The sequence below is a fragment of the Eretmochelys imbricata genome, chromosome 2, assembly GCF_965152235.1.
Source record: "Eretmochelys imbricata isolate rEreImb1 chromosome 2, rEreImb1.hap1, whole genome shotgun sequence".
NCBI lineage: Eukaryota > Metazoa > Chordata > Testudines > Cheloniidae > Eretmochelys > Eretmochelys imbricata.
The window spans coordinates 241,194,875-241,214,554 of record NC_135573.1 but is presented as its reverse complement, the minus strand read 5'-3'; the positions used below and the strand labels follow the sequence as shown (position 1 = coordinate 241,214,554).

The 19,680-nt window shown below is 39.5% G+C and overlaps 1 protein-coding gene across 7 annotated transcripts in view; it reads left to right on the top strand.

The window, feature by feature from the left end:
* The window catches only part of PARD3 (par-3 family cell polarity regulator), a 652,516-nt gene extending 642,694 nt beyond the window's left edge, over nucleotides 1–9,822 (top strand). For 6 of the 7 annotated variants that reach the window (XM_077808302.1, XM_077808300.1, XM_077808298.1 and 3 more), the window contains 2 exons: nucleotides 3,453–3,580; nucleotides 7,675–9,821. In XM_077808302.1, the coding sequence (XP_077664428.1) occupies nucleotides 3,453–3,580; nucleotides 7,675–8,068 (522 nt within the window). In that variant the 3' untranslated portion in view covers nucleotides 8,069–9,821. Of the gene's footprint in view, nucleotides 1–3,452; nucleotides 3,581–7,674 lie in introns of all 7 variants that reach the window. The other variant, XM_077808301.1, reaches the window with a different exon arrangement.
* The last annotated feature ends 9,858 nt before the right edge of the window (nucleotides 9,823–19,680 follow it).

Below are 19,680 nucleotides of genomic sequence, written 5' to 3'. Positions count from 1 at the left end.
CCAAGCTGTGGGACCCTCCCACCTTGCAGGGTCCTAGAACCCAGGCCGAGCATCTACGCTACCTGAGCCCTGGGAGCCTGAGTCAGGCCAACTGTGGGACTTTAATTACAGCGTAGACGTACCATAAGCAAATTAATAACTGGCCTGCTTCTCAGATGTGTTGAGCAACTTTGACTCCAAATGACTTTAACAGGAGTTGCAGGCGCTTGTCACTTCTAAAAGTCAGGGACGTTGATTTAGGTGCCTTCCTTAAGACACCTCAGCGTGAAAATGTTGACCATTGAGTGCAATTTTCAAACTTGGGTGACTACGAATCCATGCCCCGCTCAGAAACCATTCATGGGCCTGGTGATTTAATAGCCCACATACCTTCCCCCATACAGAGACACATTTTAGAGTCTTTAACTGGTATTAAGGTGTCTAATGCAGATTTAAGTGCCTAACTTTAAGCACCCACTTTTGACAGTTGGTACCATAACCTCTGAACATTTTTAAAGCATCTATCATTGTAGTAATGTTTCCATGGTTACTTTGTTTATATTAGTGTGTGTGCATGCGTGCCCACATAACTGTATGCACCGAACAGGTTTTCCAACCCCAAGCATTCAAAAATAAAGAATCGGGTCCCCAGAAATCATGAGATTGGCTTAAAATCATTTTTAAAAAAAATAAACATGAATGATAAATATGTGAGGAAAAGATTATTTGCCTTCTGATTATTGAATGTTTATGATACTACTGCATTGCAATTTCAAGCTTTTCTCTTTAATCATTCTGTAACCAGAATGGCTAGACGCTTACTCTTATTTATTAAATGAAAGTTGAAATTCTCATATAATCACTTGCCTCCATAATATGGGGGCATTAAGTAAAATACAGAATATCACAAGATTGACAATAAAGTCAGGAAAATTGGAAACGTACTGTAGAAGAAGTGAAATGCTCTTCTTTTCATTTATGTCTGTCAAGTTTTGTAAGGAAATTTGTCTGTGTGAATTACTAGATATGTATATTCAGTAGAGTTTTTTAGCTCAGTGAGTTTCCTGTTTATGACACTCTGAATTTATTGCCTCATCATCACACATTTCTTTTAAGGGTTTTTTTGTTATGAATATTTGTACTGAGGCTTTGTGAGAGTAAATCTATCCCTAAAGTAGGCACCATTATTTTATCATGCACTCTTTTTCATATTTCAGAGTAGCAGCCGTGTTAGTCTGTATCCGCAAAAGCATAAGCTCAAATAAATTGGTTAGTCTCTAAGGTGCCACAAGTCCTCCTTTTCTCTCTTTCCTATGCTTCCCTGTACCAGTCATTTTCCTTTTTATGCTTTCAAACTGATTCTCGTGCACGATAATCTTCTACTAACAAGTAAAACAGTTGCTCTCCAAATTTTGTCAGATTTTTGAGCTGCTGCTGATGTTCCATCTGATGCATATCATTGTTCAAAACAGAGGTTCTGGCAGCTGTAGACCTGTCTCACATTTTATGTTTTACTGGCTACTTTCAAGTACCTGAATTCTTATTAAAACAAAGGAGCAGCTTAAGTCAAGAATTACAACTCTTTTTTTTTTTTACATTTGCCTTCAAAATGTGAGGAGCTTTTGAAAAACCTTTTATCTTTCAGATGTGTCAGCCACTACTGCGTATGTCTGCTGCAAAAATTATAATGGCAGAAAACAAAAGAGATGTTCACTGTGAGTGAAAGAAATAGAGGAAAAGGCAAAAAGTGGCTGAACATGACTCATGCACCAACATAGCTAATAATTTTTTTAGAGAAAAGTTAAAAAATCTGGGTTTTTTTAATAACTAGTTTTCACCTATCTCTCTCACACACAACATTGTTTGCTCTATCGGCAACATACGGAAGAGCTTGAAACCATACAATCTGAAACATGTTCATATTGGAGTCTTGTAGTGCTCTGTACTATCAAAACAATAGCCCATTTTCACCTCAACTCAATGTAATGCTCAATAATTTCAATGCCACAATTACATCCCGGCTGTAATGATACTTGAAATCCTTGCCACGAGGTATGGGTTGCCCTAGTCTCTCCACAAGACTTGCTAGCATTTTCTCTGGAAGGATTATATATGCTTGTTGAATGGATCATATCCAAGCAGAGAGAAGTGGTATTTTGAATGGTACATTGTACGTAAGTTCAGTGTATGTACTTATTTCATAAGGAAGACAGACTTCAAGTTAAGCCGCTAAAGACTAAGGGTATATCTACACAGGCATAAAAATTATTTGGGCTCTGGGACTGAAAAATTGCTGTGTAGATGTTCAGGCTGAAACTGGAGTCTAAGCTCTGGGATCTTGCAAGCCCAAGTCAGGTGACCCAGCTGTGCCACGGAGCTTTTATCCCTGTGTAGATGTACCTTAAGAGTCAGAGTTTCAGTGGTGCTCAGCATCTGCTGCTCTTATAAGTGCTCAGTGCCTCTGAAAATCTGTCTTTAAATAAATAATCCATCATTCTTTATTTTACAGTCTCTACTTGCAGACACCACCAGCTTCCAGTTAAGGATTGTGGATTACAGTAGTACAACAGGGAACTTCCTATACTTGGTATTACTGTTATTAGAACTACCAGTTGAAGGCACTCAAAAGACTACAGGCTGAATTCTCTCTGTACAGGCACAGTGGAAGGGGATTGTGACTGTGACTCCCTGATTCTGCTTTGCCTGGCCCCAAAGCAATTTGAAGCTGCAGCAGGCGAGCAGACAGTTAGGTGTGACAGAATCTCACTCTGCCACGATTCCTGCCCTTCCCTCCCTTTCCCTTACCTGCCCTCCCCCTCCCTGACACAATTCCCCCCACCCTTATGCAGGACAATGCATCCCCGTGGGGAAGGCAACAAGTAGTGGAGCAGGTGCAAGAGGCGACTGTCACCTCCTTCACACCAGACAGCGATTCCCCCTGTGCACAAACAACTTGCTCTGTTTGTAGCTGACTGGAGAATCCATCCCTACATGCGCACATTACTGCATTACATAGTAAGAAGCAGTGTTTGCTCTCATTTGAACTAATTAATGGTGTGCAAACATTAAGGCCGGACTGTGATATCCTTACTCACGTGGGGTCAGATCCTCAGCTGGTATAAATAGCCATAGCGTCACAGACATGATATTGATTTACCCCAGCTGAGTATCTGGTCCACCGATTTCACATGGAGTTAGGTATTCCTTCATATAAGAGCGAATCACAGTTCAACCCTTAGTATTTATCAGATAACGTTTCCAAAATAGACGGTTAGATTAAAATATAGCCCATAGCAGATGACATTGTGTTCAAGGTCAGAATTTATTGCAGTTACGGGAAAACCAATTTGAACATTTGAATTTGAACATTTTAAAGTATGTGTGTGGATATATAACAGTAATTGAGTCAATTGCTCCTATGTAGATATTTTCATGCTTTGCTTAATTATTTTGCTTAACTTTCCATACTCTAGCCAAACTCCAAGACATACTCACAGAGTGGCAGACACTCCGTATCTGTAGAAGTTCAGATGCAGCGGCAACGACAAGAAGAAAGAGAAAGTTTCCAACAAGCTCAGCGCCAGTATAGTTCATTACCCAGGTATAGTAACTGTCTAAAACTATGTGGTATATGTGAGCCTGGAGCTAATTTCATTTGTGGAAGGAAAATGCTGTGCTTAATGCATGCACCTTAAAGCCTGGATCCTGTGGGACTATCTAGTATCACTTTCCCCCTCTAGAAAAGAATCTCTTGAGTATGAAACAGATCAGAGGAGAGAAACAAATTGAGGGGTGTTTGCACCCTTTTTGTATATCATAGTTTTGTGTTGCTTAATTTCTTACCAAACCAAAAATCAGTCTTGTGATGTTGATACACAGACATATAGTTAAAAAAACGAGAAATCAAACAAAAGAACGTGGAGACAACCATGAAATGCTATCCAAAATTGAGCCACATCCAAGTTTCTGGCATACGGGTTTCTTCAAACTTACTGGATCATTAACATTGGAATGCTGAGAATTAATATCCTTTCGTCTAAACAAATCTGTAGTCATAAAATGTTCACAGGCCAATGAACTGATTAGAGTTAATTTTTTTAAAAAGCCAAAGACGAAGTAAAATGAATGGTCAGAATTTTACCCAGCTTGTCGTGTAGGTTACATAAGAACAGCTACACTTGAACACTGTATGTGAATGTAGAGAGTTTTTAGAATTCTCAGACGTTAATTGGGGAAATCTGTGACAAGAGCTGAGGTAGAATGGAGCTGCCTTTCGCTACGGGTACTTTAAGCTTGAAAACTTCCTTGACTTGGGTGTGCCTTACATATTACTATGTTGCCCTTGCTTTGGTCCCTTTATATAGATTTTGGGGAGCTGGTAATGGTTATATATACATCTCAGCACCAGGAACTGCTGAACCCTTGCAAAAGAGGCCATTTCACTATTTTATTTTGCAGCAGCCATAAACCGTTTCATAGTTAAAGGTGAAGTTAGCTTAACAATTAAGTCCCTGATTTTGAATCCCATTATCCTCTCCTCTATTCTGCAAAAGAAACCATATCTCTTGAGTTTTCACATGTCACAACTCATCTCAGAGTAGAATTTTTCTGTGAAGTTTGGAAGAAAATGAAAAAAGGAGATTAAAAGTTATGGTGGTCTGGGTTTTGGGGTTTTTTTAAGGAAACTTTTCAAAATGGCAGCTCTATTACTGTTTTTTCCCCCTATACCTCTTGCTTTCTGTAGAGTGGATTACACCTCAAAATAGTTTTTCTGAGAAGAAGTACAGTAGAACCTCAGAGTTACGAACACCTCAGGAATGGAGGTTGTTCGTAACACTGAAATGCTCGTAACTGAACAAAACATCATTGTTCTTTCAAAAGTTTACAACTTAACATTGACTTAATACAACTTTGAAACTTTACTATGCAGAAGAAAAATCCTGCTTTCCCTTTATTTTTTTAGGAGTTTACGTTTAACACAATACTGTACTGTATTTGCTTTTTTTGGTCTCTGCTGCTGCTGATTGTGTACTTCCGGTTCCAGATGAGGTGTGGGTTCACTGGTCAGTTTTTAACTCTGGTGTTCTTAACTCTGAGGTTCTACGGTATGTTTTGGGCATTTTAGTATGTCTTTCAGAGGAAGAGGTAATTAAAAAAGGTAAATAAATATAAAAAGGTTCTGACTGCATGTACATACCCCAAACTAACTTTGGCACAGAGTGGCTTAATTAGAGGATCATGACAGTGTGAGTATGAAGAGATGGCACAGGAAGGCTCTCTCTCGAGCCGTGTTATACTAGGATTTTTCAGACCTTGTAATTCTCAAAGGGTGCCGCTCCACCAGTGGACTGTCGTGATATAAATAAGGCTCAGACAGATTCAGGGGTTAGATGACATGGAGGTAAAAACACCAAACCCTGTATAAATAATAATATTAAGGGCTTGTTTGAACAAACTGGAGTCCATTTCAGGCCCATTAGCTCCGTTAAGGCATAGATCACCTGGGAAAATATGAATCCTGCATTTTGAACCTGTGTTTTGGGTTTTGCTGTCGTAGCCGTCACTGTAGTATCTAAAAGCTGGAGAGCTGTAATGCAAAGTTCCAACTTCAGAAATTCATATTTTTAAAGAGAAATTTCGTTGACCACAAATTTGGAAAATAACCATAGGAAACAGAGAAGTTTAATGCGTAAGAGCGTAAGAGAAAATTTACTGAATCTATTGATTAGTGTGAAAAATGATAAGTAATGAATAAGAACGCTTATTAGTGTGCATTTGATGAGCGTTTAATTGCAGGGTTCATATGACCCTTGACATGGCTACGAACACAAGTGATTATTCTCAGCTCCAGGTGAAGGGAATTGTTAGAAAATTGTGCTGCTGAAATTCTGTGGTTCAAAAAGTTGCCAGTAATAAAACAATCAAATGGGACATCAATGAGCTCTTCAATCATCGGAGATTTTTTCATGAACCTAGGAAGAAATCTCATTATCACTAATATCGTTTGGATCCCAAATTCATTGATACAATTACAGTTTTATGATTAACACGATGCACTGGTTTTATTCTTAACCTTGGTTACTTTCCATCTTGTGTAACTTCAAGCAGCCCAGTTTGTTTATCTTTTAAGTTAAAATGTTGAGCACTTTACGCAAATAAAAACCTCTTCAATTATATTTCTTAAATCTTCCCCAAAAGACAACACAAATGGTCCAACTAATTTTGAGCTAGGACCAGAAAACAGTAATTAAATGAAGTCTATTCAGTTAGTCATTACCATTTCCCAGGTGAAACTGTTCTAAGTAATGTTTACCTCCAAGCTAATGTTTCATATTGAAAAGTTATCTTGCCATATTTCAGAAACTTTGGAAGCTTTGTACCCTAAGGGTCATTCACTTTGCTCGTGTACGAGCAAGCAATAGAGCTGTGGCCCAGAGATCTTGTTTTGTAAAGAAGGGTATGCGAACATCAACAATAATAATAATAAATTACATTTATGTGGAATAGTAAAAGTTTTCATCCAGTGATCACAGAGTACATTACAAATGGGGGAAAGCATAGTCGTCGCCAAGTTACACATGTGGAAAGAGAAGCACAGAGAGGTTAAGTGACTTGCCCCATAAATCGGTAGTGGGAAGACTGCCCATGTCTCCTGACGTCCAGCCGCCTATTGAATCCACTAAGCCAAAACTGAGCCTTGTTTTTATTCTATGTGCTGACATGAAAACCTGAGCGATATATACAGCAGTTAAATGACTTTCTTATTGATTAATGCAGCAATATATTTTGCTTTACTGCATGATTCTCTTACACTAATTTTAATCTCAAAGTGGGTGTCTCTCTTATTCCAGCACAAAATTGTTTTACTTTATCATATCCAACCTTATTTTAAATTCATAAAGCATCTAGTGGCTTGACAGTAAATTAAAGATATTTCAAAACAATAATGTTTCCTTGAAATAACGTGATGATTTATTGCAAAAAAGCAATAAGAATTTGTAATTCCTATATGCATTTGATTTATTTATCTACCCTGTGGAGTCAGAAAATGAGCAAAATAGGTTATCCCTGTCATTCCTTTCAGGAAAGATATAGCATGCTGGGAAATAGTTCTGATAATACAAAACTCCCTAACTCGGGATTCTGGAGGAACATAACCTCATTGGTACTGTACATCAATGAAGAGTTTTTACAAGACTTTGTCAAAGACTTGTAAAGCTTTAAAGCAAGTATTAAATGGATCAACCTGTTGCCTTTTTAATTTTTTTCATAACTGACTTACCATTCATTACACGTGCTTGCTGTTATCTGGTTTCTCTGGCATTGTGGCAATGTTTTTGTAGACTGTTTTGTTGGTTTCCAGTTGAATTATAACATCTTAAAGTTTCTAATTATGATTGTTGTACTGGCTGCCAAATTCCGTTCCCCTACTGCAGTGCTTTGGAAATATATCTAAAATGCAAAAGAGACAAAGTGGCCATTTTGGGGGGAAAAGAAGAACACTTATCAAGAAGTCTCCTAGCTGCAAGGCTGACATCAGCTGAGAGTCCCATCTGGGGGGGGGGGGGGGGAAAGAATCTCCTTTATGAAAAAGTTGACTTGGCTCTTGAATTCCCATTCTTCTAATGATTATTGTTTAAACATTAAGAGCATCCTGCAGATTTCTTTAAAACATTTTTCTGTTCTTATTTTCAGGCAGAGCAGAAAAAATGCAAGTTCTGTATCTCAAGATTCCTGGGAACAGAGCTACTCTCCTGGTGAAGGGTTCCAGACTGCAAAGGAAAACCCCAGGTATTCCAGCTACCAAGGATCAAGAAACGGCTACATGGGAGGACATGGCTTCAATGCGCGGGTAATGCTGGAAACACAAGAACTGCTCCGTCAAGAACAGAGGCGGAAAGAGCAACAACTGAAAAAAAAGACATCTTCTGAAGGGCCTAACAACTATGACTCATATAAGAAAATTCAGGACCCTAATTATGTCCCTCCGAAAGGTCCTTTCAGGCAAGATGTACCACCTTCACCATCTCAGGTAGCCAGGCTGAACAGATTACAAACTCCAGAAAAGGGAAGGCCATTTTATTCTTGAGTTGAAGAAAAAGACGATCAACATATCATGCAATAAAGAACATTTTCATATAAAGACTTGTATTTCAAAAACTGTTTAAACTGATGGTACTAAGGAATACATCTGTTGTCTGTTTCAGTGCCTTTAGCAATATGGGCAAAGAATTGATAGGCCTTATGTCTTTGCCATTCTGTCTCAAGTGTTATATTCATGGAAGGATTTTCCACCATTTGACAATCATACTATAGGTAAGCAGCGTGTTGGTTACCAAGCGTCCTAGCCCAGTCCAGTAGTTGTCAATGGCTTATTATTAGGATTTACTCTAATGTGTTCTACTTTGCAGTGAGTTATTGCACAAAATACAGCATTGTGGCATAAATTAAAGAATTTGAAGTTGAAGAAGGCATTGACACATCTTTATTATTTCTCTTGGAGTGGAGGCTGGGTTACATATCACTCTTGAGTGGATAAAGCTTAAGTCCACTCAAGATCAAACTTCTAAGATGTTTTATGGTGGAATCATTTACAGTCTTTGTTGATCAATATTTAATTGTCTATATTCTAAAAAAACTGTTTTTCTCCTGTTATGCACACATTCTCTTTCTCTGAGCTCATTTAAAAAGTCTTTATCCTGATTCATAAGCAAAACAACATTACGGCTTTCAGTTATCCTGGGAATCCTTTTACAGTGTCTTATATCTTAACATGTAGTACTTTACCAGTGAAATAACTAAAGAGAGGGTATTAAATTTATAAATAAAATCTCAGTCCAGACTATGACAGATATATTTGTTCTTTCATGAAATATGAGGAATTGTGGAAAAACGTAAGGCTGGATTGTGATTTGTTTTCCTTAAAAATGTATGAGGTCATGTGAAATTGTACCTAAGAAAAGAATTAGGGAAGAATTACCCCACAATCATCCTATATATGATTATAATTCACTTGTCTTTATTGTGGGAAGGTTGGGAGGAGGGCTTAGAGCAAGACAAAATGCAATCAGACCTTCTTTTTGGATCAAAAAACTAAAAAAACAAAACAACTTAAAAAAACCCCAGAAAACAAACACATAGACCCCAACTCTTTTTTCTATCATTTGTAAAGTTTTATGGATGATCACCTTGTGATTCTATGTGTTGTACCTTTGCATTGTGGTACCACATTAAAAAAAAACTCTAAAACATATGAATAAGAGATAAATGGAGAAAATCTGTTACACGTCATCCTGAAAACATGTTAATGTCCAAAAATAACTGAAATAAGATTGCTCTAGCAGTGATATTTTAATGTGCATATGGGATATGAGAATTTCTTTTGCAGCAGTTGGTTTTATGTTTGTTGGTCTGAACTTCATGTATGGTAAATATATAGCTGGGTTACTGAAGTGCCTGCAAATCCTTATGTGAAAAGGCTTGAGATTAAGACTCAACATATCATGCTTGAAAAAAGAAAGAAAAAAGAAAATTCGTAGATTGTGTGATTTAAAATATGCCTTTTTTTTTTTTTTTTTTACTGGCACATTTTATTTTTGCATCAACCAGTTTTTAGAATATATGTGACATTTCAGCACATATATCTGTCTTTATGCCTGTTTGGTAATGGTTTTTGTTGTTAATAATGTACTCCAGTGTTTAAAAATTGTTACTCATGTAAACACAGTGACATTGGATGACAATGGCTCTTTTATGCAGAGTTTACAAAACTGCGTAAAACGGCTTTCCCTGTACATATGAAATTTAGAATAAAAGGCTGTTTCCATTCTGGTCTTATCATTGCCTGTTCTATTCCTTAGTATTGCCTGCGGAGCCTTATGAAAACTGCAGCAGTCATTACCTTTAACAGTATTTAACAGATGCTATTTTATCATATTTCTAATGGTTTATGTCTGTCTTTCTGTGAGTACTTATAAATATAGACAAAAAGAAAAGAATTATAACCCATTTGAGCACCTAAAGACCCTCTCAGAAAAAAATGCGCTGAAATCTCTAGTGGTATTTTTAGAGCAGACCTGTGACATTGAAATGCTATTTTCTTAAGACCAGATTCTGTGGCAGTCCTCAAAGAGCGTTCTCTCCACACATCTCCACTGGAGGTAGGGACATGATGGGCAAAGTTGTAGCCAGTGGATCCATAATTAACATAGATCCCTTGGCAACTCATTGCTAAGCCAGAGAGAGTGCAGGGGTGTTTACAGAGTGTCTCCACTGGTGTTCCATAGTCAAAATGCATCAGATTCTGTCCCCAGCAGGCCGGCATGAAGAACCCCTCTTCAAAGACTGTTTACTTCAGGCTTTGCTCAGGATTAAGGTTTTGGGCCTTAAAGGAAGATGTCAACGCTGGACAAAACTTGAAAAGAGAAGACTTATAGATAAAGCATTGTTACTGTGCCAGTGAAACTCCATTAGTATTGAAACTGAGTCTGCTTTTGTCCCTCTTCACACAGCTCCTCCTCTTCTTGGATCCTCCAGTAATGTCAGTCATAATCCTATATATGCATGACATCTGTTTGCTGCCAGGGTAGTCGTAATGTCAAATCATGCATTGTGACTTTATTGTAGGCTCTCCTGGGGAAGAGAAAGAGTGGACTTCAAGGTGCACAGGCGGGTTTTGATGCATAAATACGTTCTAAGGCTTGATTTTGAAAAGTAGCCTACATTTTTGTGGTATTCAATTAACAGTAGCCAAATAATTGCACTCACAGTTTTGCAAGCCCAACTACCATCTAGATATCTCACCTCCAGACTGTATCCATAAGTCAGCTCGTTTCATGTTGCTATGGTAGCATTTGTACACACAAATAACTGTGGGCACTAAATTGTATCCATAAAAATAGAAAAAAGGTTGGAGTCCTTTTTCAAAATTAGGCCCTTGATAAACTGTTATAAAAAAAAAAAAGGAACATGCATGGAAAAGTATGAAAAGCCAGATGAAAGGTGTTTTAAGAGCAAATATGACGTATGTTAAAGTTTACCCTTGCATGAAAGCCTCTCTTCAAGGTGTTAACTGTTTGCCATAATTAGATGTGTTCATAAGAACAGACAGATGTACTCTTTGGGAAATGTCTGTGTTACGTTAGCTAAGAATAATTTTTTTTTTTTTTGCCTTCATCATCCTGTCTTCTACCTGACATAGCATAGACAGGATTTCTATTATTAACTTCCTAAGTTGTGAAGGGCGATTAGGAGGAAGGAGCAAGATGCTCTAAGAGGAACTGACCTTTAATTCTGACTAGTGACTAACGCTAAAGCTCATTAAACAAAGTACATTACTAGAGCAGTTCATTTGTGGACCAATTAACATGAGACTAACTCTGGTGGGTTAGTATATCTAAGAATGGTCATGAGACAGAATTTTAGGAAACTGTCAGAGGGCTCCAGCAGTGGGTGTTGTCTTACAAAATCAGTCAGAATTCTTTTTCTCCCTAGATCTCCTACAATCATCCTTGAATCCTCCTGTATTTTATCAAAATAATTTGTTAATGCTATTGTAATTCCATGGGAGAGTTTTATATTATGAACGTATGAGTTTCCTGCCTTTCTGTAAAAGTATGTTTCCCTTCTTGGTAGAGAGCCTCCCTGGAAACAAGACTGTGGCCTCAGTGAATTATTTTTTCTGGCCCAAATATTTTCAAGTACATCTTTGAGGACTCCTGCCATCAAAAACAGTTACAATGGCGTGGTGCCCAGCATAGCACAGACATGACGTACAACTGCCATTTATTGCTGGCAAACAGCAGCAAGGACAACAAAAGAAATTTTTAAACCAATCATGACCTTGGATATATTGTTCAGGTTTCCAGAATCTACTAATGTCTGGCTCACGTTCATTCTGTTTACGAGTGTCAGTGGCATAGCATTGATCTCTGCTGCTTATGTTGGGAAGAAGCTCTGGCCAGACAATGCAGAGATGTGCCAGATGAGCAGTGTCAGCTGAAAACAGCATACACTTGAGTAATTCAAATCTTTGAACTTATATTGTTGAGTCTTAAAGTGAATTTGGATATTTCATGTACTGGCTTGCAATTCTATTTTCAAACATTCCCTAATTTTATTTGCTGGGCTTGACCTTTTCTTCATCTCATTCTACACTGTCTTCAATCTGGTTCTTAGGACTTGTCAGGAACCATGCACGGCATGCAACTACAGGACAAAATTCATATAGTCTTCATCTGACCTTTGTGTCTTCCCACCCTGGGCTTGCAGGCTCACTTTTAAAATCGCATACCAGTGAAAAATACTCTGTTACAATAAAGTGTAAATTGCAAAACCAAACACGAGCCCTTAGAACAGAAAATATTAAAATCAGTTTGATAAAGCTTAGGGGGGAAATATCAATCACAAGTAAGCAGCAGCCTAGGGTATTAATGGGTGCTGTGCCATCAAGAGAAACAAATAAAGGCAGCAGAATTCAGAAGCCAATGCAAAAGAGATACAAAATGATGCAGATCCAAAATAGAAAAAAATCAATATGAGGGTTGTGAAACAATAATAATTTGCAGCAATTCATCAGCTGGTTTCTGCACAGATGGAAGAAGACTCTTAAGAAATGTTACAAGACACTTGAAAAAGGTTTCAATCTGGACATAAATTAAGAGCAAATTAATCTAATCTCATCGCCCACTCATACACAAACCCTATTCTCACAGAATCATCTCCCGTTCTGGTTTACAAACCCATCATCCTTTTCCCTCTCGAGATTGATATTAGTTTTTCTTGTTGGTATTATGGTCGTGCCCATGGCACGCTAGGCGCTGTCCAAAGGAATAGTAGTTCCACTGTGAATAGCTCACAGTCGGCGTCTATGTCTACAGTTGGGGTGGTGTGTGGAGTACAGACGCGGCACGCCCAGCTAGCCAAGTATAAGTAGCAGTAAGACATTGCTCAGGCGAGTAGAGCACAGAGCAATAGGGTATGCACGCTGCACGGCTCGCTCTGTGCCCAAGCGGTGGCTCCCACATTTACGCTGCTATTTTTCGCACCGTAGCGTCTCACAGCCTCTGGTGCTGGAGCCTTTTCCCGCCTCAGTAAAAGGCGCTGGCAGCATGTAGCTTTTCCCCACGGCCAGAGTCTTTCCCTGCTACATGTAGCTACGCACGGCTGGTTTTCACTGCTACACATGCCCCATGTGGTGCTGCCTGTCTAGACACGGCTAATGAAAACAAGCTAAAAAGAGGATGGGGTGGGGAAGAGGAACAAAACGTGAAACCTTCAACTGCTTTTTTTTTATAAACCAATATTGTTCGCAGCCATTAGCATTTGACTAATTTCTTGCAAGCCTCAAAGAGAAATTTGTCTGGAGCTGGGATTTGAGGGAAGAGCGGGCAGTGGCCATATAGACTAAGGTCCCTGCTGAAGATATACTCCTAGTGTGTTGGCCATAAGAAGTGAATCAATAATAAAAGGAATAATACAACTTCAATAACCCTCCATAATTTCCTTCTGTGGATTTCCTCTGGGTGTGTGTGTGCGTGTTAGACTGGGAGCTCCTTGAGTCAGGGTCTAGATTTATTTTGCATAAATGAGGCACTGAGCATATTGTTGGTGGGTTATAAATAATAAACAGTTTGGATTTTCAATTTAACATATAAAAAGGTATTTTTAAAGTTGGCATATCTTGCTTTTTACAGATTTTTGCACTTGAATCCTTCATTTTGATTTTTGATGTATTCTTGGTTCCAGCGGTATTCCCATTTTAAGTATAGTGAATATCACTAGAACCAGTAATTCCTCTAAAATGAGGATTGACCTTTTAAATGACCTCACTCTATGTAGTTATATTTGGCAACATGCTCATACTGCACAAGGAGAGGAACTTGTTAATTGACACAGCTAGTTAAACAATATTTATAAGGCTGGGTTATTAATTAAATTGGGAATGACACATTTTGCTGCTATAAATAACAATCTAAACTGTTTGTTTTCCTGCTCAGAGCCTTCAACAAGAACTTTGAACAAATCAGAGACATATTGAGACCAACTGCCTTATTTAAATGCACCCACGTTTTTTGTGATGAGCTTCTAGGCATGGCAAAGAGATGGCCAAAGGGGCTCAAATGTGCTAAGTCCAACAGTTTATAACTTCCAGATCCCACCTCTAAACCCTCCTGTCTAACATCCTCTAGCTCAGCAGTTCCCAAACCTTTTCTGTTGCATCTCCCCTTAACTGTAGTGGAATCTGTCTGTCCCCCCGCCAGGAACCAGGGGCTATGGGTGGGGGCAGAGTGGAGCTGGGGGCAGAGTGGGGCTGGGTGGCGCCCCCTTCCCACACCCCATGGGGCTTGACCCAGGTATTGCTGTGCCTCCCGAAAGTTCCTCTGCAGCCCCCCCACACACCATGGGGCACACCCCACAGTTTGGGGACCACTGCTCCAGGGGTGCTGGAACACTTTTGTAGCAGGGGTGCTGAAAGCCATGAACCAAACTGTAAACCCAGTATATAACGGAAACCACTTCAAGCCAGAGGGTGCAGCAGCACCCCCAGCTCCCCTAGTTCCAGCACCTACGCACTGCTCCAGCTAAACTTCAGTAGTCTGACCTGGAGTATCCCCTCGGTGCCTTGCATAACACCAATGTTTTGTTCAGGCCTTGTCTTTTCAATTAAGAGGTTCCCTTTTCCAGTTCCTCTGAAGAGGAAGAGGTCTATTCCTCATAAAAAGAGGAAATGGACTCTCAGGGGCACTTTAAAATTGAAGAATTATTTTAGGAAATGAGTTTTCAAGGTGCTTGTGTTCTCCCCAAAGCCAGAGTACAGTTGACATCCACTATCTCTTTTTTTCCTACTCCTAGTAAGCTGGAGAAGATGTTAACTTTTGTTCCTCCATTGGTTTGGTTCTTATTTCCGTTTGGACTCTTCCAAAGACTGAGACTTTATTCTGGGATTTAATTCAGATTGTATGTCCTTAAGGACAAGCACAAGGCTATGTAATACTCAGTGGGATGCAGGGCTGTGTAGCCAGATCTTTAAAAGGTACGAGCATCCCTTACCTACAAAAGGAAGTATCTTTGTCTAAAGCATTTGAATCTAACAGTGATGTGTAAATAGCTGCCTTTGTCCCTATGTACTTAGAAAAATATGTAATAGAGTTGTGAGAATATTGGGGGGGAAATTGCTAATATTTGTTAAAAATATTAATTTCTGTGTTCCCCAAAGCACGTTTTAGGTTATATATTCTGTGGTGAAGTTCACAGTTCTCGGTGTTTTGGTTATGTACATAAGTCATCCAGTCAGGAAACAGAAACAATATCACATGATTAAGTAAGCAACATGACCCACATGGTGAATAATTGTCAACAATCTAGCAAACCATGATTTTGACACTGAAGAAATAAGCAAATAATTTTTACTCACAAAGAAATTAGGAAATTTGACCATTTCTTTAAAGACAATTTGCAAACAGAATAAAAGGTGAAATTTGCCAAAATGGATTGTTAATATTTTTAGTGTCCAAACATGTGCTAGATGTCTCACCAACAAGACACAGTCCATGCCCGAGTAAATATGCAATCTTAATTTGACATGACATTTCAAATGAGGTTCATAAATGAACAACAGGAGGGAAAAAGGGTGAGGAACGGCAAGGGCTATAAATTGGCATGGCATAGCCTGTGCCTATCTTAATGATCTGGTTCTTTCCCCCATACCTCTCCACCTCTTCTCTTCTGGAAGCCTGTGAAGTGACTCAAAGAGATGGGGAAGGGTGATATGATCAAAGTGATGGCTGAAAAGGATAAATTAACAGCAGCATTTTTGGAAGATCAGAGGAGGGTGACATGAGTATAACAAAGAGCCACGAGGAGAAGCGGTTGGTAGTTCAGACAGGAGATGAGTAGAGTGTAGACAAGTTATTTGGCCAGTGTGAGACAGAAAGGAAGATGCTACCAATTATTTGCTCAGTGCTGTTGTTTATATACTCACTTCTCCACCATTGACCTGCAGCCATCTCTGGTGTAAAACGTGGGACCTGTGCACAGCTCTGCACAACAGTTTAGAACAGGAAGCGAAAAAGAATACTGTGTGCAATTGAGACGTCAAGGGAACCTTTGGTAGGCAAAATTTAATTACCTTGGTTGGAGTTTGTCCAAGTTCCTGCACAATCCTTTTGAGTTTAACAGAGCCCAATCTCACTTTCCAACACAAACTGAAGGAAAAGCAGTTCTTGTCAGTAATTCCGTGTCATTCTACATAGGGGGCTCAACAACCATTCCTCAGTGGGAGAAACCTCCCAGTCTCTTGGAGACAAATTCTGGCCTGATGTACACCTTGTGCAACTCCTTTAACTGCAGTTGCAATTTGGCTCTCAGGTAGAAAATACCCTTTTCTCCATGTAGTGGAAGGACGTAATGGATGCTACAGTTTGGGAGGTTCTGCCTCTCCTTTTCCCAAATCCAAACAGGAAAAACTCTGGTGTTGCCAGGACATCACTGCAGTCATGGCATTTTGTCTTGATCATACTCAGAAAGGACCTGAGTTCCTCTGTGAGTCAGGGACTCCTGCAAAGTGATCCCTTTGTCTAGACTGGTCCTGGCTGTATTGTTACTTTCCTGAGTTCTTTGTAGGGTGTTGACAAGGAACCAGATAAAGTTGTGATGGTTGTTAGTTATCAATCAGAGAAGGGCCTGGTCCTCTAATTCATCTGGGGTCTCACCACTACTTTCTGCCCCTCTAGTTTTTGTCTCTGCCCTCAGATTTGTTCTTTCCTTTTCTTTCCATATATCCAGCTGTCTATCATGCCCTATTAAACCCAGTTTTGCTTCTTTCCACACTCTCTACCTCTTAATCCATACCATAAATCCTGCCTCACTTAAATTCCAGCTGAATTATCATCTCATACCACACTAGGTTTGCCAGCTCTGCTCTGTGGCTTCCTGGCTTGGCACATTTTCGTCCGCAGTCTATCAAACCATCTCTAATTTATGACCCACAAAGAGTCGTCTTCATTTAAAGTGCAGACTCCTGACAGTCATTGACCAAAGTTGAAGCCATAGCATTGTGTGCATTCTTTGTTGGTGGGAAAGTATATGTAAGTATAAATTAGTGTAAGAGAGAGGGGCCTGCATTATCCTTTTCCTTTTGTTTCATTCTTACACCCTTCTGTTCATCCTTTTTATGTGATGCACATACATGTCCTTCCACACTTTCAGCACACATTATTACACTGTATGATCAAGGCACTGGTCTCAAGGTAAGGCTGGGTTCTTTGGCCCCTCAAGCTATTGTAAACATCTGTCCACACACAATCATGCTACATAAGTGATTAATAACAATAATAAGTTTCTTAATATAGAATGGGAGGTCTGATTTACCATTTTCCTGGGAAATATTTATGCTATAAAAGAAGTCAAGTGAATGCTACAGGAAATAGTTCTGCATTATCTGGGGGAGAGCTAAAATCTAAGAAGTCTTTTCCATCTCTAATTTCTAAAGTTCAGTGAGGGGAATTTAACCAGCTCTAGAACAAAGGACGGAGGCTGTCAACTCTTGGATTGGCCTAAAGACTAAACTACAGTTTGGATTGAATTAAAAGAAATTTCCAGGTAACTATTCATCCTACATACTATATTGCTACTTATTATGAAAACTATATAGAGATACAGTCATTCCCAAACCTGAGTATAAGCCACTGAATTATACAATTTGTTGATATTCATGAGTTCATTTAGTATTTGTAGACTTAAAAGGCAAATAGGATTGCTAGGGTATGGATGTGAAATAAACCATATTTGATTATTCCATTCTATGGTAAAAAAAAATGCAGAGAACTTCTTTTGTGAGAGGCAGTGTACAGAATTGTACAATTGTTCATTCTTGTTTTTAAAAGTTAGTTTGCATGAATAATTTTCTCATCTTTATGCAGACTTTTCCCACATTTTTGTTGACTAAAATATTACTAATCTAATTTCCTATTAAAAAACTCATTTCCAGCATTGCAGAGCTGAAAGGTGCTATGAAGCATTTAGTCTTCAATTTACATACAACAAATCCTGTAATCTGATGGGGGCTTTCACACAAGGGTGGCTGCAAGAAATTACATGGGCAAAGAATTATTTTAGTCCAAGGTTCTGCTCTACGTTAATTTCATTGGTTGAATTCCCATTGAGATTCTTCTATTGTTAAATTGCTTATTGATGTGGATACAGAAGAGGAAAAATCCACACAATGTTGGGGTGCTAAGTTTTTAATGCTGTTTGCATTTCTTTTATTTTTCTTTTTAGTTATAATTTAAGGAATATGGGTTTATTAGAAAGGGACAAAAACACCAGATTGGAATAATTCATTTCATTTAACACTCATTGACAAGACACCTTTAAACATTCTCCAGATGAAGCATCAGTCATGACGGACTAAAGGATAATCCTAACATTACAATTCAAGTAAATTGGTTTCCTGTGGTATGTATTCCAGCATGGCATCAAGCTGTACGAAGCTTAATGCTTGCCTAATAAACTGGGGTTTTAAATGATGCCAGAAATTATCATTGCAACACAGATATTTCAGTGTCTGTTTTTATTAATGTGGGGACTAGGGGGTTGTATTGAATGCAAATGAAGCAGGGAGGGTGTTTCATATTAGAAGTCACAATCTAGAGCAGTTAAAAGTTAAACAATTGCAAAACTGATCAAGAGGATTCATAAAAATTAAAATTAGGGGCTGAACTGAGGCTTTAAGCCACAGCCAGGGGTAGGTGTGCCACAGTAGGGCCTTAATGGTCTTATGCTTCAATTAGGCACGGTGCCTCTGGATTCACAGAGCAAGTGCAGACTCTGTGAGCCCTTTTGTAAAGCTGCAGTAAGTTTTCCCCTCTTCTCTGTGTTTGTAACAGGGTGGCTTGGCTAATCAGCCAGCCAGTTCTGATTAGCAAAGGAAGAGCTCCAGCCCACTGATGCAGTGCTAACAGCCTGGGTGGGGCTTGATGGAGGACAGCAGATTCCCTTAAAGGATGGCAGGGCACTGCGGTAAAGGTGATGGTGGTGGTGAGCTCACGATTCTGCAGTGAGTGAGAGAGGCTCCTGAAGAAAAGATCCTGATACTAAGGTAGTTGATAAGTCAGAGCCAGGAGACTAAACTCCAGTCAAGTAAAGCTTGGGAGTGACTGTTGACTTAGGCCTGGGATGGAGGACTGGGAACTCCCTACCAAATGGGGAAGAGGGAGAGAAAAACTGAGGGGAGGCGGGGGGGCCTTGGCCTGAAGGGCTAAACTTCTGCTCGAATCCTGAGAGAGGCTGCATAGGCACCCAGCTCTGGGAAGAAGGGCTGGGGGACCTCCTCCCTAAGAATAGGCAGGCCACTTGTCCGGTATTAAACCAAACAGTCCTGCTTTTCCAGGTTATATCCCCAGGCTGGTACACGGACAAAACCGGACATGGTTTTGTCTGGTATTGGAAAGGGATGACATTGCACACAAAGTCACACTGGTGGGGATGGAGCGGTGCACTCTTAAAAATGGTGCCCCTCCCATGAGGTGTGATCTTGCATGCAAAGTCATGCTGGTGGGGGCAAAGCGGTGCTCTCTAAAAAATAATGCCCCCTTTCCCAGTGAGGTGTGATCTCAGAGGCCCCAATGAGGTGTGGCAGGGGCAGCATCCTCTTAAAAACCAGCATCTTCACATGCACCATGCATCCGAGGTCACTCTGGT